General features: G+C 44.5%; 3 protein-coding genes across 5 annotated transcripts in view; 1 reads left to right on the top strand and 2 right to left on the bottom strand.

The window, feature by feature from the left end:
- The window catches only part of STBD1 (starch binding domain 1), a 2801-nt gene extending 1844 nt beyond the window's left edge, over positions 1–957 (bottom strand). Inside the window, exons 1-2 of the mRNA XM_026090111.1 lie at positions 921–957; positions 495–554 (exon numbers count right to left, since the gene is read on the bottom strand). Coding sequence (XP_025945896.1) covers positions 495–554; positions 921–957 — 97 coding nt within the window. The remainder of the gene's footprint in view (positions 1–494; positions 555–920) is intronic.
- A 1470-nt stretch (positions 958–2427) lies between these two features.
- FAM47E (family with sequence similarity 47 member E) lies at positions 2428–15901 on the bottom strand. Its single transcript, XM_026090110.1, has 8 exons — positions 15885–15901; positions 14966–15326; positions 14189–14346; positions 13482–13632; positions 9140–9283; positions 4511–4663; positions 3140–3211; positions 2428–2478 (listed from the first exon to the last, which is right to left on the bottom strand). The coding sequence occupies exons 1-8, from the start codon at positions 15899–15901 to the stop codon at positions 2428–2430; spliced, it is 1107 nt and encodes a 368-aa protein (XP_025945895.1).
- Positions 15902–22191: 6290 nt separating this feature from the next.
- SCARB2 (scavenger receptor class B member 2) overlaps positions 22192–24376 on the top strand; it is a 28667-nt gene continuing 26482 nt past the window's right edge. For all 3 annotated transcript variants that reach the window (XM_026090166.1, XM_026090165.1, XM_026090167.1), the window contains exon 1: positions 22192–22388. In XM_026090166.1, the coding sequence (XP_025945951.1) occupies positions 22272–22388 (117 nt within the window). In that variant the 5' untranslated portion in view covers positions 22192–22271. The remainder of the gene's footprint in view (positions 22389–24376) is intronic.

The raw sequence follows: 24376 nt of genomic DNA, 5'->3' as shown, positions 1-24376 counted from the left end.
GGCCGCGGGGCGGAGCCGCGGCCGCCACGAGCCGCCCCCGGGGCGGGCTGCGCCGCCGCCTCGCGACCCGGGGAGCCGTTGGGACCGTTGGGACCGTTGGGACCGTTGGGGGGGCGGGAGTTGGGCCGCCCCGCGTGGCTGAGGTGAGGGGAGGCCTCGTCCGAAGAAAAACAGCCGCGGGCTCTCCTGGCCTGGCCGTCCCTGTTTTCCCCTGGGGTTTATTTTGAAAGGGAAGAGCCGCCGCCGCCGCCGCCGCCTTGGGTTTTAGCGCGGGGAGCTCTCCGGCCGGGAAGGCGCTCAGCCCCCGCCGCTGCCGGCTCTGCGGAGGTCTCGGGGGTCTACAGCAAATCCCGAAATATTTCTGTGCTCTTTCTGTAACATCTGCTTTTCCCCTCGGTCACCTGCGGATTGTAAACAAGGATTAAAATAAGAGATAATAAGCTAGGTGAGAGACAGTTAAAGGGCTTGCTTTCTCCTCACCCCCCCCCCCTTACCTTTTCTGTCATCCTTCCTTTTTTTTTCCTTCTCTCGTTTTGTCTTTATAGCTAGGCAGTCTGCCCAAGGTAACAACAGAGGCATCACTGAACGCAAGTGTTTCAAATCAAGGATAATACAAAAATGAGGAGAGATGACACACAAAACCTGATGACTGAAAGCTTGATTTATTTTTTTTTCATAGAAGAAGCTTTCATGATGGGTGAGCCTATAGCTATAGTAGGTGCAGGAGTCTGTGAAGTTTAAATTTAGCAGTGCTGGTGGCATTATGATTTATATGTTCTAGCAGGGTGACTGTATGTGCTAAGGGGGACTTGCTTGCTTGTACTTTTAATGCTTGTACTGATGAATATTGGGCCATGTTTCTCTGGTTTCCCTGAGAAGTGAGATAAAGTACTTCTTCCGCATCATATGCTAACACTTACAGTTGGATTTCTTAACATGGTCATGCTCTTCCGTCATTTGTATTATGCCCAGGAGGCTTTTTTTGGACTAGCAGGACTTCAGATTGCATTAGTGCAGAATCAAATTGACAATTACTTTAATATAGCTTCATTTTGCTACCCAATTCTGTTCCTCTTGAAGAGATGATGTCAGATTTTAATTCAGAATTAAAGGATTCTACAGATAAATCTTACACTAACTACCCATGAAATTCAGTAAAAGATGTTATGATTTAGTATTTCAAATTGATAATCCTGGAGTGGCAAATATTTAGAATGTTCAGCAAACTAACACAGGTTGGACTATTAACGCTGTTAACAGCAGAGAAAGAATTAGGGGAGGTAGTTCCATTCATTTTTGACCACTGATTTCTTAAACACATTGCCTTTATCTGAACAAAGGTGTTGTCTTTATTTAATTCTAAAGCCCACTGAGGAGATCTTACCGGCTATCTCATTAGAAGAAAGAATGGCTAAAGGGATGTCTGAATAAGTCTATTTCCAGTATGCAAAGTTCTTAGTCTTTCAGTCTCATTTAGAGCAATGCTATATCAGCTTAACAGGACATGAAATGTCATTTAAATTTATAGATGCACAAGTGTGCAGTCTTCGCAGTGAAGTTCCCTGGTTGATGTGGTACATGTCAATCTCTGTGAGTACACCAAAGCCATAATCTAAACATTTTTCCTTTCTGTGCATACAACATGGGTCTAATAGCTAAGACACCTTCTCTGAAGCCTTGCTCCAACAAAGTGCTGAACTTGTGCTTTAATATAAATATGTGCTTTTGTGCTTTGATGTGTGGGATGTGTTCAGACATGTGCTAAACATGCACTGCTTGGATATTCTGTTCAATAATACATGGGAAGAAAAGAACTGTGAAGCTAGGACCTGCCTGGGCACTTTCTTAGTGGATCTGTCTTTTTGTGTGCTTTCTTTTACCACTGTTGATGCTGCAAGGGGATATATCTGCAGTTTAGCCTTGTTACTTCAAACAGAAAGTTGAATTCAATGAGTTAACTACAGAATTATAATCTACTATGCAAGGAGTAGTTTTCTTATATACCTTTCTCTAGTCTTCATAGCAGAAACAGTCCCTTGTTCTGTATTTATACAACACTTCACACAGCTGTGCTTTTCAGTTATGGCACCTATCCCTAACCATCTCCCTGAAACAGAGCAGACAGAAATCATTACCTTTCTTATCACTGTAAAAGAGCATCCTTCTGCCAGCTTTGAGGACAGCTGAACAGGCAGTGTTTGGATCTGCTAATCCCACCATTTCTTTCTTTCAATATATCTGATAAAACAGCTTAGAAAGGAAGAGAAGTGAAAGTGACACAGCTTAAAGTGACTGTTGCAGAAATCTTTAAGGAACAGTTCATTTTGAAGACACAGAAGTCTGAGAGATTAAAGGCAGAGTGCTTAAATAAAGGCAGGGTGTTTCTTTAATAAGCAAGAAAAGAGCAAAGTTATTTTCTGGTTCTATTTAACTCCCAAATTCATCGTCTGTTGCTTCAGCCTCCTCTTCACCCAGTATCTGCAGAAGAAACTAAAACAAAATGCACAAACAAAAAGCTCTGGTTACTAGTAATGCATTTGAATGGCTTGGAAAAGACAAGTGACAAGGACCTAGGTGCCACCAGAGGCAAGCTTCCCACACAGCTGTAGAGCCTTCCCAAGCAGAGAAGAACAGTTTTACAACCCTTTCCCAATTTGCTCACTCTGCTGAGCTCCCCAGCCCGCTGCCAGTTGCTGCTAGCTGTGGGGTGGCTTCTGTTTTGTGCAGGGTCAAAGGGAGAAGAGAGCTCAGTGCTACCGAGCAGCAAGAATGGGTGGCTAAGGGAAAGGCAGACCTGCCCCTTTCAGAGGCAATGGGAATTTATGCTGGATTAAACTAGCTGAAAGTGGTTCAGTTATGGTTGTAATAATGGTACCCTGTCCAGGTAGCAAACAATCTGAGCCTTGGAACTCCTCCTAGGCTGTCTATAACTTACCTTGTATTTCCTTTTTTTAGAACAATTTCTCAGTGAATGCGAAGACTGAAGTTCCTGGGTCACTGATCACTTACCACGTGTTAGAAAGAAAGATGCTTGACAGAAGAGAAGTGAGAAGAGTCATGCCTCAAGAGCTACAGGATGCTGAGCACTGAGGTCGCTGCTCCGATGCAAATGCACAGATCGTTGTAACTGGTAACTTACCCCTGGTTTCCAGTAGCCTTTTCTCTCCAGGAATTCCTTAAATGCATGCATCCCATAGTACTTGGGATTCTCCTAAGACAATTTCCAAAGCAGATTCATAGAAAGGCTGCAGAATGCATCTTGCATTTTTTTTTTTAAGTTTTTGTTGGAACCAAACAAAGCAAAAGTGCAGTAAAGGGACAAGGAGGCAGTTTCTCAGAGTCTCAAGGATACTACCAATTCTGTTTCTAACTAATTCAAGATTTTATTTTGTTCATGGGATCATTTCTGATGTGGCATTATTCTGGAGGTTAGTGTCTTCAGTGAACGCTGAAGCGTTGTTGCACCATTGTTTATTCAGTAAATGTGATAGCAGTTGCAGAACCTTATTTTGAAAAGCTACATGTGACTTTGTACACTTACCAGCCAGCTGGCTGGGGCAAGATCAGGAGCCTCAAACCTGCCACCTTCTCACATTTCAAAACCAAAACAGTAGGGTATATATTTACTTAGGACAATTCTATAAACAACAAGTATGCAGCCATGGCTGTTATTAAAAAGCCCTGGCCCATGTTCATTCTGTCTCTCAAATTAACTTTCTGAATTTTACTCTGTAAGCTGTGCCATCTAGTGTGGTGACAGGGAATCTCAGCTGTAATTTAACAGAGAGTATAAGAAATGCCCTGCTGAATCAGAGCAATGGTCCATCTACCCGACTGTTCTGGTTCTGACAGTGGCAGTAGGGGATGTGGTTTAGGGAGCACTTATGAGCCTGTCCAGTTTCCACTGTCTGATCCCCCAGTATTTACAATTGCTGTATTAAGGATGTTGGAGACCACTGCTCTTAAGCAACCCTTGTGTGAGTGCAGTGCTTCTTCTGGTTTTATTTTTGTAATAGAACAAAATGGAAACATGAACAAGCAGAGAAGAAATCACAGTTAAGCAGCCCTGTTATCCCCTTTGTCTGTACTACTGGGGCATCTGGAATTCCACAGACAATTCAGGAAAGAGATTTGCTGGGGAAGCTTTGCGGAGGTTTGCGGGGAGCTCTTCCTGGGCATAAAGGCAGCATGGGAGAAAGCCCCATGCGGCTTTTAAGAAGCTCTAATGAGAAGGGAGAGGCCAACAGCTCATAGGTGAGGTGGAGGCAGGTAGCAGCTTTTTGATGAGTAAGAGCTGTCTGTGTTTGCATATTGCCAGGCCTTATGCTGTGGCTTCTTGGTGTCACAAAGTGAAAAAAACAGTCATTGTCACCAGTAAGGTGAATAGTAGGAGCCCTTATGTCTCCTGTTAACAGTGCACATGGTGCTCAGGTATGTTCCCATAACATGCACTGTGTAGTCATTGACTCAGCTGAGCTCAGTGTCCATGATTTCATAGTGCTTATGGTACCTTCTTAATGGATGGTGTCGTGAAATTTTTAACACTGTCGCCCATTTCCTTTGGATCCATTAAAGGTTCACCCACTTTTTGTTTTTTCCATGTTTTAGGGTCAAGGTACCAGGCTCCATATCTGATCTTAACAAATCTGGGCTGGCATGGTTCCTAAAAAGTAATAGAATAATGAGTGGTAACTCTCTTATCATACTTCATACTGATAAAGTAGATGCCAAGTACTAATGCTACATAAGCATACTTCGGTACATACCCCTTGCAGTAGCAGTATAGTAAAGTGTAATCATGTTCAGCACCATTGATTCTTTCAACGTAAAGAATATTACACAAAAGACCCATGTCTTGTCTATTATTTGTCTTGAGTTTTCTAACCCACCCATACGCTAGTGAGTTGTTTCTTCTTTGCGTTCAAAGGGGTAGACTTGGGAAGATTCCTCTGTAATGAAAGAGGACGCACAGCAAAGTGGAGGAAGGCAAGCAGGGGATAGAGTTAGAAGGGAGAAGCACAGGTGGATGTGTGGAAACAAGTAAAGAAGTAAGGTGATTTGTTCATCTCTTCTTGTTGTCCCTGATGTGCCCAAAGGCAGAGCTAAAAACAGACAGGAAAAGAAACAGCATCAGCTCTTAGACAGTAGTTCACAAGGCTGAGTCTAAACTGTCTTCCCTTAGAAGCCACCTGCCAGGGTAAAATCTCAAATTCAGGACTCAAGGCACACTGGGAACTAGCCTTTCTTCCACCATGGGGATTTTCTTCAGATTTTCTTTTCTTAAAGTAGCGGCTTGACACTTTTTTGCATTGGATGCTCACCCAACCAGGTAGCAAAATAGATGAGGAAAGTGTTCATGCACCTGGGATATGCCTCATCCTCCTGGGAGAAACAGTAACCCTGACCATCTTTCTGTACCATCCTTTTCCCCATGCTAATTGGTAGTACCGCAAGTATCTTGACCCTCTCCTGTGTGCTGTATTTCCCGGTAGCCGGCAGGTGGCAAATGAGTAGTGTTTCTGATAATAAAAGCTCATTTCTGCTTCCACTCAGTGAAGGGATGGTTTCTCTCAGTTACTATTAGACAGCTTTTGAAGAGCAGTGTTTATGTGATGGTGGAGGAAAACCAAGCACCATCAAAGCCTTTTCTTGTGTCCAAGGTATCAAAGGCAAAAGGGACATCAAGAATCTGGTGTTAGGGCTGATGTCTGTAGGCTGCTTGTGGTCCATGGATGTATTTATTAAAAAAAAAAAAATCACCTGGATGGCACCTATGTTTCTGCCTATCAGCAGGTAGACTCAGGAACTGGTTCTCAACTACTGCCACTTACAAATGCAAATGTTAAGTCTAATAGTAAGATCAAAATTTGGAAAAACAGTAAAGCTTATCTCTATCTTGAGGACTTTCTTCTTCACAGCCACCAAAAAAGTATAGGATACAAGAGAATCTGTGGATTCTCTTCAAAAAGTTTGTGATCTTACAATCAAGAAGCACGGGTCTATTTTACCCGTCTACCCTAAGACAACATCAACCTCCTGATAATTGTTTAACCTGATCCTGCAAGAGGGACAATCAACAGCCTCCAGAACAATGTATTTCATTGTTTAACTGTCCTTTCTGTTAGAAAACTGTTGCTAGTTTTGTAACTGCATCTCTCTGCTCCCCCTGAGCTCAGTGTTTCTTACCCTATCCCAAGAAACATGAGGAGCAAAGTATTTCCACTCTCTTTGTATCAGCCTTCTACTTAATTGGAGCTTCTTACATGTATCCCCAATTATCTCTTATTTACATTAGATAACTCAGTTTGCTACATCTTTGCATGTTGGTCATAGGTATGTCGTCATTCCTTCAGCTTTCCCCATTTTCTTTTGAATTTGTTCACAATTTTCTTGAAGAATAGTGACCAAAACTGGACACAGACATCACCCCCTGAGGTCTTACCCAGACTGAGCAGAGCAGAGGATTATCGCACATTCCTCTCTGTTCTCACAGTAGGATGCTTCCTTTTTTTGCACGACCAGGACGCTGCTGACACTTACAGTCTACTAAAATCCTCATATCCTTTCCTGCTGATCTCCTGCCTAGACAGTTGTTCCTCATTCTGTATTTGTGCAGCTGAAAATTTATGCTTGGGAGAAGTGATTTGCATTTGGCCCTGTTGTTTTTGCACTCTGTTTTTTTGTCTAATATGTCAGGATCATATTGAATCCATCTGAATCCCTTCAACATCCTTGTAGCTTCTAGCTTGGTTTCATTCGCAAATTTAATAGATTCTTTGGAGCTACATGTGTTTTCCTTGAATTTTCAAGGGAACAGCTAGTGAATCTGAGTTTGTTTCTACCATTTTTCCACAGTATAATGCATTTCACCCTCGCTTAGCTGCCTTGAWATCAACTAACAGGTCTAATTACTATGAAAACTGTTCTATCCCTGGTRCATCCTAGGATCTTAGCCCTTTGTGTGTTATAATTGCCTTAGCTACTTGACTGTAAAGTAGCTTTTCAGTAAAGTGAGGCAGAGAAAGTATTAAAGGTTCTGTCTGTCTCGTCATCATTTGCTGATAGCTTCTTTTTCCACTGAGAAAATATTTCCCTTGCTGTTCTGCTCATTATAAACATAGGTAAAGAATGTCTCCTTGTTACCTAATATCTCTTGCTAGTTGCATCTCATTCAATGCGTTTACTTTTCTTAGTTTATCCTAAACACTTGTGCTGCTCTTTCCTACTTGCCCTTAGTAATCTGACTTGAAACTCCTTCTTGGCTTTGAGGTAGAGCTTATCACTTGCCCAGACTGGTCTCTTACTGCATTTTCTGTGCTTCCTCAGAACATCTGTATTGTGCCAGTAATATTCTTTAAAGAATGCCAGCTTTCCCTAAACTGATTTTCCCTCATGTTTGTCTCCCAGGAGACATTATCTGCCAGTGATCTCAGTTTATTAAAGTCACCCTCTCTCGAAGTCATGCTTTCTGTTTTGTTGTTCTCCATTCTTCTTTCCCTAACTGGCATGATTGCGTTTCATCAGCCATTTCATGATTGATGCCTGATGCTTTTCACCTCCTAGGTTAGAATCAAATCTCTTCTAAGAATTTGAAGGAGGAGGGAGGAAATATGAGACACTGCAAGACAGAGACAAGGAAACATCCTAGCAGTGAAAATCTCCTCTTGGAGGCCAGTAGAAAGGGATCACAGCTTGAAGATCCATACATTTGGCATAGAGATTTTGTTCAATTAAGTATCTCCATGCACCCAGTATTTTAATCAGCATATTCTTTAGAGACATAATGAGAAAGGCCACCAAAATGCCTTTGTTCCTCAGTGGCAATTCTACATGCAGCAGAATAGCAGAGTCAGTATACAGTCAAGGAATAGACTGAAACAATAATAAGACATTATTCTGTTCTGTTCTATTATTTTGCCAGTGATGGGCAGTAGCAGAGCCCCCAATACATAAAACAGTTTAATATACTTTGGCCAAATTCTGTTAAGTGCTAAGTGTCCTGAGCTCATCCCAGAGTTCACTGAAGCTGTGGTACCCAGCAGCTCTTAAAGGCTGAATCATAATTAAACTGTTCCAGCAAACAAATTCATGCTGATAGACCCTCAAGGTCATCTAAAATCCTAGAAACATTATGCCTTGATTTACATGTGGATTCATTATATTGCCTGGCTGTTAGAGAAGAGCAGCATAAAAGACATCCAAATATTTATTTTCAGGCAACTTTTAACACAGAAGACTATCCAAGTCCAAAGTCTGAAGAGCACTAAAAAAAACAAATACAAGCTTGAACTTTGTGATAAGAAAGAACATATACGCATGTGTTTGTAGCTGACAGGTATAATCTTCCAAGCTGGAGACAGAAAACAGTTGATGTTGAGAGAATACCAGAAATGTGTCTTTAACTGCTGGGAAAGAAGAGCTCCTGGGAGGCTACTCAGCAGGGAGCTAGTGTAGAGCAGGGTATCGTTTCACACTCTCTCTTACTGCAAGCTACCCATGTCAGCAAGCTCTACAGGCAGATTTTATTTTTCAGCTGGAGCATCCCATGTGTATTCTAACAGCCTAGATCTGATGTTTTATCTACTGTGAAATGAAGCTGTTCATTGGAATTGAAGGAGGCTTTAGAGCCATATCACCAATGTCTTCACCTGGCTCATAGCAATACCTTCTTCACACCAGTTTAAATATTCCCTTAGATTTATAAGGTGCCAGGCATAATTTCATCTGCTTTCCCGAGGAAGGATTTTGCTGAGGTATGTCTGAAGTTTTTCTAAATGAAGTAACCAAGGACATGCAGAGTGGAGCAGAAACAATTCACAGAGCTCTCTAAGTGAGCTTTCCTTCCTTTGACAAGCATTTTCTCACCCCCCAGCCTGCCTATAGACTCTTTTACATTTCTTCATGTATCACTGAGTGCAAGTTCTTCTTTCTCAGGAGTCTTAACCTTCAGGAGATCACTTATGCCAAAACTTCATATAATTTCTGAATATGACTGTTCCTGCCCCCTTTTTGAAGATAATGCTTTCCTAAAAGCTAGAAGCCATTTGGCTGTTTTATAAATTGCATGATTACATTCTAAATGAAGCTCCCCGTTCCCTGACTCTGCCTTTTTTTTTTCTGTGTAGCCTGGCCTCCTTACCTCACGAGGACTCTTTATAACTCTCCTGGGAAATGAGCCTCCCAGACACTCTACAAGCTCTGGGGGTAGAGCGTTTATCTCCATAACTCGGACACTCTTGGTATCAGAGCTGGTATTTTCATTGATGTAATATATTTCTTCTCCCTGAAATAAGAAGCCAGGGATATAAATAAGACAGCAACAGGAAAGCTCCATGTGCCTTGAAATACACTTCTGCTGACAGAAAATCTTCATGCCCTATTCTGAAACTGTTCCTACAAGTTCCTCTTTCCTGGGTGTAACGTTTGAGGGAGGATGTCAGTGTGGTCACTTAATCATGTGCTGCTTTGGTCTAATAGCGGGAGAAAGCATAAAGCCCTTTCCAACCCGGTCATGTTAGACAATAAAGCAAGATGTGGGCCTTTAATCTGTGCTTAGCAAGCCAGCACATGACGCAGTGACTCCATTGTGAGACACTGGTCACATGCCAGAACTGAGGGTGTGATTTTTTGCTTCACTGAACTTTGCCCTGCTTTGCCCTGGCTGAGGTGTCAAGGGATACAGCTAACCTATACGAGGCACTGCAGACTGCAGTGAAGGTCCCCATTATAGGGACTGTTGGCAACATGAGTCAGACAGACAAGTTATCACTCAAGTGACATTCTGCAAGACGCAGGGGACTGGGAATAGCAAAGGTGTGCTGAGTTGTTTGTCTTCCTGAGGAAGGTGGAGGTGGACAGGCAGTGCGATAGGTTCTCAGACAGTATTCAGGCCCATAATGTTCTTTTCTCAGTGCCACTTGTGGTGGAAAAATGCTACGAATAATTGAACACCACATTGCCATGATGTGTACAGTGGTAGTCTTGAGGGAGGCTAGAGACCTGCCCATTTGAACAGCTGGCGGACTTTGTTTCTTGCGCTAGAATAAAATCCTGCTATGTGCAGGTGCTCATCATGGGCACCATGCCGTCATGGTGCCAAAGCTTTGTGCTCACCAGAAACACTGAGGGGAGGTGAATCTGAGTGACTGATATTCTGCAGTGGGTCTCTGGGTCTCCTCAGGTGGGACTGGGGGAGGGACTAGATCTGCTGAGAGGGGCAGTTTGTTCCAGATCTGTGTATGTGCATGGAGGAGATCATAAGGGAACCACAGGAAGGAGATGTTGTAGGCTTCCCTACTGGGATTAGGCCCCTAAGAGTCCCCTTGATTCTTTAACATCCCCATCTGTTCTCCCAGAGCCCCTTTGAACGTGGCTTCCTTACAACCGAGCTTCTCCCCAGCCAAGTGGGGTTCATGTTAGCACAAATACACCTGGATGCTGATGTGTTCACCACCATAGGTGTATTCAGAGATGGGTTTTCTCAGTGCTCACCTCAGGAGCACAGCCCAGTCCGGGCCTGGGCCTGCTCCTGCTCCCTCCACAGCCAAAGGCCAGGTTTCCAGAGGAGAGCAGGTGAACTGGGGAAGTCACATTACCATTGCATTCTCCGTCATGGGGCTAGGCCTGCCCTGTGTGACTTTCTTGTCTATAATCACCCTTCCAGGAGCTAGAAAACAAGCTGTCTGTCTCTAATAGCTTCTCCTTCTCCAGCATGGGTCACTTAAGACCCCTGTCATCTGGCACACTTCCAGGGAAGCAAGTGCCTTTCATGCCTCTAGCTAGCGTTGCCCTGCCCCAGGACAGGAGCCAAGGGTTGTCACACACAGAGCCTCATTGTATAAGCCGATAGACATGAGCTATTTGTATGAAGGCTTGACATATAAAGCATTTGTTTACTAATGGCTGCTACAGACCAACTGGGAGTAGGAGATGGGGCTAAGAATGACTTATTCTGGCCTTATTTCTAAGCCTGTCAAGCGTGCATTTAACTAAAATAGACACTGGGAATCAGGAAGAGACTCCCAATGGATTTTCATTATCATAAAGTAGAACTCATAGACCTCTTGGGTAAGCTGTGTATTCTTCTCCTCGTAGTCTCTGTGCTGAATCTCTCTGGGAGTTCATAGATGTCTGTAAAGGTTTGCTGGCAGTGGGCCAGGCCTTCATGCAGCATGAAGCAAACATGCCCAAGTATTTCTGATGTATACAGGAATTAGTGAATGACATGGGTTCATCTGCCTGGTGTGTCGAAGATGCACTGCAACGGGGAGGAGGGGCTGCACTGTAGCACACTAGGATCTTGAGAATCCTCACAAGAAAAATACGTCATCAGAAAGCTACCTCAAGCTTGAACAAATGAGACTAGCCTTTGGGCTGCTCTGCTTTAAACTCTCATGCTGCCTATGTGGGCCATTTTGGTCTCCCTCCTCATCTGTGCCAGTGAGCTCTCTGCACTTAAAGACCAAGACCGCAGGATTTGTGCATGCTAAGACTCCAGTGAGCTCGGCTGTGCTGCCCTCATTCCACTGATATTGTCTGCTAAAAGATACATATATTTCAAAATTTCAATAGTTAGTTGAATGACTGAGCAAATAATAATGTAACCCAGGCTAGCAAAATAATCTAATTGCAGCCTTTAATACCTGTGTTTATTTCAGGCACAGGGAAGGGATCAGCCTGTGATATAAGACAGACCCAAAACAAAGCAGAAACTGACTGTAGGACTGCAGCCTCACTCAAATGTACAGGCACAGTAAGTCCCTTGCTCATCATGCAAGACCTCTACTTTTACTCCATAAGATAGTATGTAGAGATAGTATGCATCTATGTTTTAATGCAGCAGCATACATTTTTAGCTCCATAATCTGTTCTTGAATTTTTTGAGGTCGATAAGAAGTTAAGCACAGGCTAACAAAAGAAAACCCAAGAATCCTAGAGCATTGCAGTGGGATTTGCAAAAGCAGAGTCACCTGCTCCAACAGGAATAACTAGAAAGTTTATCTTTGGCTACAAAAGAAGACTAATGTGGAGCCCCAAGCATGGATGTAGGTACAACATGTTACAAATCTACTTTCGCAGAGTCTGCCGTATCATGGAGCATGCCAATGGATCATCCTTCCCTTTTGTAAGGCTGAAGTGGTATTCATGTGGAATACAACTGACAGGTCAGGAAAATGGGTGCCACTGGTTGCCAATTTTAAATTGTGCCCTTTGTGGTACAGTCTCCATAAAACTAAGTATCGACTGCTGAAACTGCACTTAGTCAGGATGAATCCAAAATGAAGCAAATAAACACAGCAAGTATCTCTCTCTGTCCCCTCCCTGCAGGCAGGCAGATGTTGAAGTAAACAGATGGACTTGGCAGCATTACAGAATAAACTGACTTGTGATTTACTTTGCACTTTGTCATTCTCTAGGTACAAAGCTCCTATGAAATCAGAAGGGCCAGAGTCAGGGGCCTTTACATGCCAGGTTTTTCATCAGCTCCTGTGGGATTTAGGCCCTCAACTCCCCCAACGGTTGTAGACTTTAAACCCAAACTCTTTTAGGAGGTGTGAGTATAGTATTTCATAAAACGGTCATATAGGAAACAGTGTATGGTAACCATTAGAGAGAAAGTAGGGTAAGAAGATGAATAGTAATTTGGCTTGTACCCATAACTATTACTGGCAGCTTAGGTCAGCTCAGTTGTAGTCAGGCTAAGCAAAAGTCACAGGATTGGAATATATTGGACAGATAAGGTAGAGATGGGTTGGAGCTTTCCACAGGCAAAAGGTCAGAAGCAACAGTTTGAGTAGCTACAATTTTTACTGTATTTAGATCAAGTAGTATGATTGTATCATGTTAGCTTACACAAAGATATTTTATACTTGAGTAATATAATAAAAGATGAGTTTGGCATGCTGATTGCATTCTTGGGCCCAGTGTTTATGCAGAGGTTCCCAAATACAGATACCTAAACCCTTCTTAAAAGTTAGCTACTGAGCTTAGGGCAGTTAGGTCATCTTTCTGCCTTAATAAGTAATTTCCTTATTAATGTTTCTCCGAAATCATCTGTGCTCCTGATTTCATGCATTTACTTTTCTTCTGTTACATTATGTGTCCAATTGCCCGTTGTTTCTATGCATTTTCTACCTATCATCGCAGCATGTGAATTTGGCGTATCATATTAATATTGCATTGGTCTTTATTTATTCCCTGTACTGCATGACTTTTGAGTTGCTAAGTCAAATTCTTGTTATCTGTCTTTTCTCTTTGGGAAAAGGTCCTTGTATTCCCAGCTAATGTTTGAGGGTCAGCCCAGTTAAAATCCCAGCAGCCAAGACCTGAAGACCCTCGTCTGCTGCAGCTGCTCACAGCTGCGAGTKTGCAGGGCATGTTTTTCAGGGGTCAAACTATGTTCAGGCACACTAGTCTGAAGACAGCAGTGTAAGTTGATGACACCAGCCTTTGGTGAGAAGGTGCTGTTTTTTCTTACTTACCAGAGATGCATCCCAGACACAAAATTCTGTGGCTGCTGGCTTTGTGTGTATATTCACAAGAGGAATGTAACTCAGTCCGGGCATCTTTTCTCTTTTCACTACCTGTCCTTTGAGAAGTGATGTATATAGGTTGTTTCCTCTGGACTCCTTGCTGCAAAAGGAAGAGACATGATGCAATTCTTTATGGTCTGTACGTGCCTCTTGACAGCAGAGAGGAGACCACAAGGTTTCAGGTCAGTGCAATTTGGATAACTGTAGCTATGTCACTCTCCAGTTTATCCATGGGGAAAATGAAGAAAGTTTCTGGAACTGATGAAGCTTCAGGTAGCTTTGTGACTGCCAGAGGTGCATGTATAAGCTTGCAGATCTCAGCCATAGCAAAGGGAGTCTCCTTTGAATGCCATGGCTGTGGGTTGAACCCATAATAGCCTCATTGGTATGTCTGATTGGAGGAATTATGTAGGGTATCCAGAATATTCCATATCCACTGAGCTGCTTAAGACAAAGGACAGTAATCAGGAAATTAGTGCTGTTCCCTGAGTCCTTCTAGAGGTAAGCTGTGGCAAGATGTGGAATGCATCCGACCCACAGATATACCCACCTTTTCTCTTTCTTCATCTTGCGTTTTGGAAAAGAGAGACTGGGCTGAGCCCAGTCCTACATTCAGAAGCCAGTTCTGAATTCAGACTGCCGTGTCCCGTACTCACTGTGCTGATGACCCAGGCATTGCTTCTGTTTGGTGTTTGTCCTTGGGATAATGCCAGATTTTCTGAGGAGGGAGGATCTCCTCTTTATGATCACTCTTCACAGCCCTGAAGCTCTTGTGCATCTCAGCTTCCAAGATATTCATCACCTCTAGAAGGAGCTGAGGACCAAACAAGAAGAGGGTTCAAAAAGACTGCCCCAGCTATTCTTGCTTCCACTGAGTTTGGGGGGAAGCTCACAGCAGAATAAGGAACACAGTAAGAGGATAGGCTGGAGGGAAGAATGCCCTCCACTTGGGAAAGGTGGTGTCTAAAGATGTGAGATGCAATTGTGGTGTGTATGAGACATCCTGAATTACAGATGTGATGCAGGACACCAGGCCTTTATTTTGTTTGAAGAAGGGGAGATTATTGGTATTCCTGGGACATTCAGGGATATCGTGAGATGTTTCCAAGGCTAAAGGGTAAAGCCCCTTCCCTCCAAGTGTCATATATTGATGGGGAAGTATGGAACTGGTTAAATAACTGTGCGAGTAATCTCACCATGTTAGCAAAGTGTTTGAGAAACCTGTCAGCTCCTCAGAGCTGTCCCTACAATAAGATCAGGGATATATTTTTAAATGGCAATTTAGACTTTGTTGACTTGCTATTTGTACGGAATAAGGAGTTTTGATTTTTATTTAAAGGCAAGAGGGAATTCAATCCTGGACTGTTTTTGCATTTCAAGTGCTGAAAGATGCTCATTTCAATGAAGAATACCAGCAACTAAATTGTCTTTACCTCTGGAAAGATGCTGTCTTTCAAATGAGAGTAAAATGGCTGAGGGTGCTGGCTCAGGTTGTGGTCCATCTCCTCACTGAAATCCTTCTGGACTTCCTGCTCTGGCATGAGCTTGCAGTTGGGTATAGCAGATGTCTTCCATGCCTTCTGATGGGCCGAGTGTGATCTCCTCTGTAGCACAATGGGGGAAAGCCCCTTGGTATTACGGATGATGATATTATCACAGGGAGGAGGGAAGCCATTTCTGAAATCATCCAGGCCACTTTTTAAGAATCGCCAGCGCTGGCTGTTGAGGGCGTCTGAGAACCTCTGTTTAGTGCTATGTACTGGAAAGCATCTTGATGACAATTTTCCCTTGTACCTGAATGGGAAAACCTCTAGTTAGTGCAGAAAATGTGCATTATAAGGAAGCGTGTTTTAAGACTTACCTCACTTGTACTCAGAAAGCAGGAATGAAAGGCTAACCACGTCTGGGCTGCGGCTTGACATTTTAGCTCCACTGTTTGCCCCACATGGAAGTGGGACACAGCCGTTGAGTTCAGTGGTTGGTGTCAAAGCCTAGGACCAAATATGCAGCAACCCTTGGGCTCCATGGGCTCAGGCTGTCAAAGGGGAGCTGGAAGCTGACATTCATGAGCCAGGCAAAGAACTAGGTTACAAGCCAGGGGGGTGATTTGGTTGCTTTGCCTCCTTGACCACTAACACATTTCACAGGGAAAAACCCTGGTCCAAACCCACTAACCCTGATGGCTGCCAGCCTGGCTCAGGATGAGCTGAACTCTGCTGTCTGCCTAGGATCTTTAAGCTGGAGCTTCTGGACGGCAGCGTGAACATGCCAGAGAGACAGGCAGGCTAACGAAAGAGTGCATAGCCCCCTATTTCCTCACCAGACCTCCCTGGTTCCCTTGCTCCTGCTCACCATGGGGCTGTGCTCATCCTGACGGCTCTACACCACAAGGCCCTCACTGCCTGGCACAGAAGGGCAGAACTCGGTGGCTCTGGGTCGCTAGGAGACGGCGTCCAGGGTGCCTGCAGGGTCGGGAGAGGCTCTYGGCCAAGTAACTCATCCCCAGGCTTTGGCTGGCTTCTCTGCTCTCTCCTTGGGACTTGTGCCCCACACACTCCTCTTCCCTGCCCCATGCTCACCAGGTCTGCCAGGAGCCCCTGCCAGGTGACACTGCTGTTGCAGATAAGAAAGCTGAGCAGAATTATGGTAGCCTCTTCCTCGGTCATCACGGCCAGGCCCTCCTCTGCTCTACCACAGTGCACCGCATGGGCACGTGTTTCATCCATGCTCCCAATTTCTCCCTGGGTGCTGCAGCCTGTCACTTGGCATGCAGTGGGCCTGCCCAGCAGCCCAGAGCTGTTTGCAGTGCTCATCAGCAAAAGAACAAGAAAATTTGTTTGGTCCTGGAGCTGCTTCAGGACTGTATGGAAAGCTGTGAGCTCGAAGCAGTTGTGTCAGTCTCCYGGGGCTCTAGCTGTCTATCTTGTAATGTCTCTGCTCATCCCAAGACCTGAGGTGTCCTCAGGGAAGAAAGCAGGTGGAGAGTATGACTTAATGTGTAACAGTATAAGATCAGGCACCTGGAAAGCTTTCATCACAGTGTTCTTGACTGTTGCAGTCTGCACTGGATGAAGATGTAGTCTAGCAGCTATAACTTGATTTAACGTAATAAAACTTTGACAGTAGGAAACTTGCAGATTAGTTGGGCTTGGTACTGAAAGCCAGGTCCTCAGCAAACTGGTTATGCTGTTTGGGTTATCCAGACAATGCCAAATGCCAGGCTCCCATGCTCCCAGTCCAGGTCCTGCTGCTTCCTCTCCTAGCAAGATCTCTTATTTCACAGCTTAGTGCCAAGTTGTAGCCTATACTGTACGTACACAGCCACTAGGTGCATTCCCCCGCTCCTCAACATATTTTCTCCATAACCCACCCCTAGCATGGGTCCCTCGGCCACATTCAGTTTGTGCGAGTTCCCCTGTTCAGCAGTGAGGGCTCTACCATTGCTGTGGCAGTGGTTAAATTCAGGTGTGCAACGGAGTAAAGAGGACGTAGTGCGAGCAGGCAGTCCACACAGTGGCGAGAGGAGGATGGGGACAGATTAGGTGCAAGGTAAAGTTTGGAAGAGAGGAGAGTTGACTGAGGAGAGAAATCTGGGTGAAAAGAACAGAAAGGGAAAGGTGGCCTGAAGCAGTGCTCTGTTCTCCTACACAGGCGGCCCAGCTTGATGCCTGTGAGTCACGAGCCATTATATGCAGAAGCAGCTGATGAATCAGGGAAGCAGCAAACCAGACCAGAAGTAGTTGATGTGTAGGAGTAGTTCCACTGGCTAATTTTTGTATAACTCAGATTATGAGGAATATAGTTGTTTATGTGTAATTTTTAAATGTACTACATGATCTGTATCCCAAATACTGTGTGTGTGTGGCTTAGAATTTATGAGGACTGTGATTATTTAGCAAGAGAGAGTCAAAACATCTGAGTCAAGCAGGACCAAACTTCAGAAGAAAGAACATTTTTGGTACTGTTCTCATAAAAGCTAGTATTAATTTCCTCAGAAGCAAAAACAAGTGCTAAAGATAATTCTCTTGTCTCCTAAAAAGTGACTGTGCCAAATTTGGAAGCCAAACAGTGAAGCCCTTTATAAACAAAAATCCCAGCCTGGCCTTTATGATGCACTCGCTTCAGGTGCATCCATATGCAGTTAAACTAAGAGCAAAACTGCTGTTCCACAGACAGCAACTCTGTTCACAGCCCTTTCCAAGGTCGCTTGGCATTGCAGGGTATTTCTGCCCTATAGTGAACTGCTTTCCTGCCAGCAGCTAATTTGTAGTGTGTGGGAGTGATAAATTAAAGCTTGGATACAATGAAATTTGATGCCTACCAACTTCCAAGCCTTTCAGAAATTTCTCAACTTTCAGCTGAAATCAGTAGATTATATTATTATTTTATTAATTATGCATACAGTGCTAGAGACATATACAGTGTGTGTAAATTCATTGATGGCAAGTGTGTGTATTAGCTGTGCATGAAAGGCAAGATAGCTAAGTCTCTGAGAACATTTTTCTTGTCTAGTATTGATGCACTTGTTTCTCAAGAGCTTCTTCTCTAAGATTGGGAGTGTATTGCATGTAAGGCCTCTGCTATTCTCCTTGGCCCGTGCTGTGAAATGTCCAGCTAACAAAGAGTCTTTGTGGCGAGCTGTCAGAAAACTACAACTAATGATCTGGAAGTTACTCGTATTGTGTTTTATGTTCTGTTGATGAGCAGGGAGGAGTTTAAATGACAGCTAGGTGTTAAACTCCAGCCAGTATGCAAAGCAGTGGGATGCCCCACCTTCCTAAAAGCACCATTCCTGATAACTAGATGTCAGTCCCTTTGAAGTTTATTTCTGAATTTGTTCTGTTGGATATCTCAGAGGAAAATACAGGTAGGATTCAGAAACATGGTGATGGAGATGGATGTAAATAGAGTGCCAGGGACACAAAGAGGAAAGGAGACTGAAAACATCATCCAGCAGAAGGAAATGGGTGGACAAGTCTAACAGTTTTAGATAGGACAGAAACCTGTAGAGTACGTATTGAATTAAACACTTTTCTAGTTATGATTGCATACTCGCTRTGGAGATGAAGCTACACTTGGCTCTGGAAAGGCTGTTTTATTTTCTCTGTATGCCTTTGGGTCACAGTTGCTACAGGGAAGCAATACAGGGTTGGATCCGGTTAAACCTGGTGCGAACAGGTCTGTCAGCAGTGACACACTGTATTGTAGAACCTAAGTCTGAAAGACAGGCAAGCGTGATTCCTATCTTGGGTGGTGAAAGCCAGAGATCCATGAAGTGACATGAATGCACACACAGAGACAACTGAAAAATATCCTACTCCTCCTGCCTACCGTTTCCACACCTCCGCTGTGGCCAACATGAAACATCCGCTAAAGAAAGGTCTAATAGTTATTAAAGTACAGGATTTCTGGGGTCTGTTCTGATTTGATTGCTATTGTGCTGTGAGATTCCCTACTTCCTTCCTTAACAAGCCCTTTCCTTCCTTGTGTAGACCCTTGGGAGCCAAGTAACTGGTGTCAGACAAATTGAAGAAGCCGGGTTGGCAACCACAGTAAGTAATCCTTTTTTATATTTTCCCAGTGTGTGGGATGGGAGTATTTCACCCATGGTTTGGTTTTAAAACAAGGGTTCTCGAAACATTTTACAGCATGGAAATCATCTGGAGAGACCCTGAGCTATTCCCTTGGGAGCATGAAGCTTGCCCTTTTCATCACGAGACACTGCAAAATCTGGAGGAGCCCAGCAGTATAGGTGGGTGATGGGGGCAGAAGAAGAGACGGGCTTTCTGTGGCACGCTCTATGACTGCGTGCTGGGTCTGTGTTCCTACAGTTTGGCTTCTGCACACCCTGACAACTCGACACTCTCCCTACGCACCCCTTCCAACTTTACGTTTCCTAAGGGATCCTGCTGGTGATATGCATCCACTTTGATGTGCTCCACTCCTACAGATCCCTACGTCATGCATTGAGGCCTGTTGTATCTGCAGTTGAGCTTGAGGAATGGCACTCAACATGGAAGAGGCAGTCTGCTGCAGGTACCCATTTGCCTTTTTTTTTTTTGCTAAGTGACTGTCAGTGAGGCCCCAGTATGGGAGCTGGCGCTTGGTGTGCTTTACAGGGTAGGACTGGCCTACTATTTCATCGTATTTATGGTGTTATTGCCAGGGACCCCCCAGTGCTAGGGTCCTGGTTATACTGGGGTCTGTACAATAATAGAAAAAGAAACAACCAGCCGCAAGGTTTCACAATGGAAATGAACAGACAAAGGTGTAGCGCATGAGCAGAGTAACTAGGATGAGCTGCTGTAAACACTGGCTTTTAAGTGCGTGGGGAGGTGTTCTGGGGAATGGCTAATTACATGGTAAGAAAGTGAAAGGAAGGGGGACAGGGAAGGAGATTGAAGGAGGTGAGAAAGGGAAGAGTAAGGACATGAAGATTTCCTGGGATAAGCACGTTTTCCGGAATTAGGGCCTTCTCTGCCTTTTGCCCTTGTAATATCAGTATGATTTTGGAATGGGAAGATATGCCTCTGCTTGTTTCATGGTGTGGTAATTATGACACAGGATTGTGCCTTGAGCCAGCATTGCACCCACTGCATTCCCATGCTGCACTTGAGAGGTGGAGTCGCTCTCCATGGGAATGTTTTAAATATAACATTGCTAGTGAGCAGTTTCTTGATTTCCAAAAATAAAATAACTTGCCAAAAAAGAAAATAATCCACATCAAGAATCTAGAAATCTGTATGGAGAAAACATGTAGTTCTGTGCATCACATGTGTAGATTTTTATGAAAACAAAAACCCCAACAACACTGAATTAAGCAAAACCAAAATTCTGCAGAATTCACTGGTCAATCTGTAAATATTCATGCCAGTGTCCAGGTAAAAGCATTTCATTTCAGAATCCTTATCTGTTGCAATGGCTAATCAAATTTACCCTTAAGAAAAAATCAGATGTCCCATTTAAGATATCACCTCAGATGTGATTACTGGTATTTCTTCAATGTTCCTGCCTTTTTTTGTTTTTCCAAAGTTTCAGATAAAACAGCATTTTCTTTAACATTGTTAATAAAAAATGCTTCATGGCTATGAAAATTAGTTATGATAAAAATGACTCTGCATAACTAAAGGATTGTTATCTATTCTCATTTTTCTAAATCTCTGTCTGATTTAGAGACAGAGGACCTGATTCACTTCTCACTTAGACTGCAGCGTGTGCATCAGGATATCCTTACTAAAATCAGAAGTCACAGAGCAGTTAAACTACCTCAGATGAGACAGGAGAGGCCTCCAATCCACTGCTTCAGTAGCTGGGGAAAGTACGTTTAATGTACTGCAGGAGAAGACATCTGCTTGTAAAAGTTGTTGCTTGCTAGCGCCTGGCCAGGACACTATTTTATGGTATAGGGAAGAGTTTATGGCATCGGAGGGAGAATTCCCACAGAAAGTTCTTCCAGGGAGAGAACTCGATTGCTGTAGTTAAATTAGCATTCAAAAAGGGATTCTAATTGCTTCCTCTGCTGCTTGCTTTTTGGAGAGATGATGATGAAACAGAGTAAAGACCACCGCTTTACAGTGGGAATCTAAATTAAAACAGGCTGACAGCACAATATTTTTTCACTGCACGGGAGGAACCACAATAATTCTGGTTTTCCAAACAGCTGTGCAATGTGACCACATAACCTCTAATAAGCAGAAGGTACATACTAGCGTAACACTAACTGCTGCAATTACAATACCAGGAAGTAATATTTGTAAAGGAGAATACTTCAGTCCATCTTAGCAGGAAACCCACCTGATGGTCTGCTTGCTGTCCTTTGGAGAAGGCATTACTTGGATCAGGATGACGGAGACACTAAAGCATCGGCAAGCTGCCAGTCTTGTGATTTGAAAGGGCGAGGGGAGAGGGAACTGACTCATGACTTTGGRAACACTGGTGCTGCTAGCAGCATGATTATAGCTATGGGACAGCAGTCCTGTATTGCTGAGCCTTACCTGCCTTTCGTGAAATACGGAGGCCACGATGGAAAGCAGTTAGCATGGGGCCCTTTTCTGGGAAAGGAGCTTTTGTGGATAGCTTTCCTTACTGCTAGGAATGCTCTGAGATGTGATTGGGGGTGCGAAGCCGGAGCAATAGTGTCCAGTTAGCTGTCTTTTGAAGGAGAAATGGGTACATCAATTTATTTTTTGTGAGCGGCTTAACTGTATTAGCGGAAGCTGAACTTTATTGAATTATGGTAGAATCTGAACACTATGAAGGATAATTCAGTCTAGCAGCAACTTGTGTTCCCTACAACAGTTCTTCCCTAATCTTCTTTCTGAGGAATAGCTGTTCTTCTGCTTGCTTGCCAGAAAAGCTTTTAAATGTGTCTACTGCATAGAGAAATGCGCACTAGCAGATCTGTCCACAGCAGGCAGCCAGATTTCCGCCGTGCCGGTGGGAGCTTTGGTTGCAAGCAAGAACAAAAAATTCTTCCCGGAGTTTTTTCTTTCCTGGTAAGTGAGGTTAAAAAAGAAAAGGGGGTAGACGTAGGTTTTATTGCGCCTGCTAAAGCAGCTCCCCGTCCCTTGCAGTCAGAGCGTCGGTGCTGTGCGGGCCGCTCCGAAGCGCGGCTCCTCCCGGCGCGGCGCGGCGCGGCGGGGCGGGGCGGGGCGGCCGCCCGCCCCCTGCGCCCGGCCCCGAGCCTAGCGGCGGCAGCGGCGGCGACGGCGGCGGCTGGGGCGCTCCTCCGCGGCAGCCATGAAGTCGCTGTGCCTCGTCACCGTGGGGGTCCTGGCCCTGACGCTGCTCATCGCCAGCATCTCCTTGCTGGTGGCGCACGTCTTCCAGACGGTGGTGGACCTGCAGGTGAAGCAGGTGAGGGCCCGGCCCCGCGCCCCCCCCCCCCAATCCCTCCTTGCGGCTTTTACTCCTTCGCGAGGCCTCTCAAAATAACCCGAGGGGGAGGGCAGGGAGAAAGCCCACCCCCGGGAGGGGGCTGGCGGSTGGCTCTGCTGTGCCCCAGCTTTGTCCCAGCCTGGTGCGACAGTGGTCAGGCGAGGGCCAAAGCATCGCAAGGCAGCGAAGCCCCTCCACGCTTGCCCGCCGGGCTGGGGCTCAGTGTGGCCTGGGCCCGGGCCGGCTTTTCATGTGAGTAAAAATCAATGCTTGTGAGGCAGCTTTACTGACTGTGAGGCAGCAGCTGTACTGAGGGGCCTGCTCCAGAGCAGCAGCACATGGGATGAGCAGGGGACACCTAAAGYGCTGCTCCTGCCTGCTCTTTCATCATCCTCATCGTATGCTCCTTGAGACTTCCATGTGGTGGCTTGGTCTGCCCCTTCTGGAGCACAGCCCTTCTGGGGTGCTGTAGGCCAAAACCTGGGGTGGTTCCCTAGCCTGGGTGGTGATAGCAAAGCAATTCACCCTCTTATTCAAGGCTGCTTGCAGGGCACTTCTGGACATCCATCCTGGCATTGTTATGATTGCAGGGATCTCGTTGTTTATGGTCTGCCTAAGCTTTTGTTCCTCTCTTCTGCTGGCCCTTTGTGTTTATGTGGTGGTCCAGTGAGAATGGTCAACTGCCTTAGCATTAGGAACCCCCATACTTAACACTAGAAACGCAGATCATTGGCTGTTTCCCTTAAAATAGCTGTGACCAAGGTAAATGAATAATTATTAACTTACCTACTCTGAAGAATATCCTATTATTTAAACAAGAGAAACCAAGAGTGCTAAGAAATAAAGTGATTTGACCAGTGCTACTGTCTAATTGGTGACAGAAGTCTGCTGATCTCCATAGTGTCCCAACCAATGTACTGATCTTTTCTTCAACATATTGTCAGGGAGCATTTCCTAACATAGAAGCTGTATTGTCTTAACTTAAACCAGTTTGGTTTAACAAGTGCAATTTTAGGTTGACAGTCAGCTTAAAACAAGTTGTGTCACTTTAAAGTGTGCCTGTAAAGTTAAGGGGATAGCCAGAAAAAAGCTACCATAGGGTAAGCTGTCATGCAGCCTTCCAGTGTGTCAGCTGCTCTTCAGGAACTACTCATACAGGTACTCCTGTAGTGTTTGTTCTCAGATACATGGCTCTGCCGTGCTGCAGTGTAATCATGGGTAATACCTGGTTTATCGTGAAGTCATTTGTTCATCAGCCCATACCCTTCTCTAGGCAATYTCAAAGCTGGGTGCAAAGTGATGCGAGTGGTAATGTATGCCAAGTTGCATGTGTGTCAAACCAAACCAAACCAGTATAGCTTTGTGTAGACATGAACAGTTCCATCTCCCCACATCTCAAGTCTCTTTGGAAAGGAGCTCTGTCATCTTCTGCATCAGGACAGAAATTAGTTTCAAGCCTATTCCATGCTGTTACCCAAAGAGCAGCAGGGTGGAAAAAAAGGTTAGAGGGGAGAGTGTAGGACTGTCAGGAATTAGGTTTGATCCTCCTTTTGAGTATTATCTCTTAGCTACATGCTCCTTACTCTTAATGTTTGATTACACAAGAGTAAGTTGATAGGTGGTCAGCAGAGCTTTCAGTAATGCAGCATAAAGTTTCTAGAGCACAGTCTTTTCCTCATTACCACTCTTAGCTTGTGCTAGCATACATCTGCATTGTGCAGAATCAAGTGTTTTACTCCTTGTGGTTGCCTTTGGATCCCTCCTGGCCTTCTCCAGGAGCCTCACCCACAAACTGCAAAGCAGTGCACTCTCAGTCACTCTGCTGATTCTGCTGCTTTCCACATGTGCTCTTTCCCACGTGAGTTTTTTCTCATTTGTGTGTGATCTAGGAAGTTGCTGTCTCTTGTGTAACCCTATATGCAGCTTAGAAAATCTTGTGCAAATAGATAAATCTTACTTTGCCTTTG

This window comes from Apteryx rowi, unplaced genomic scaffold, assembly GCF_003343035.1.
Source record: "Apteryx rowi isolate R43461 unplaced genomic scaffold, aptRow1 scaffold_85, whole genome shotgun sequence".
NCBI classification, from domain to species: Eukaryota; Metazoa; Chordata; class Aves; order Apterygiformes; family Apterygidae; genus Apteryx; species Apteryx rowi.
The sequence above is the reverse complement of the archived record's forward strand: the minus strand, read 5'-3'. Positions and strand labels throughout refer to the sequence as shown.

What these genes read in the sequence shown, in the direction of transcription:
- FAM47E (XM_026090110.1), bottom strand. An exon ending in ATGCCTGGGTCATCAGCACA is followed by an intron (nt 13,633 to 14,188) that starts GTGAGTACGGGA and finishes TTCCTTTTGCAG; the next exon opens with CAAGGAGTCCAGAGGAAACA. An exon ending in TTATAAAGAGTCCTCGTGAG is followed by an intron (nt 4,664 to 9,139) that starts GTAAGGAGGCCA and finishes ATTACTTTTTAG; the next exon opens with GAACCATGCCAGCCCAGATT.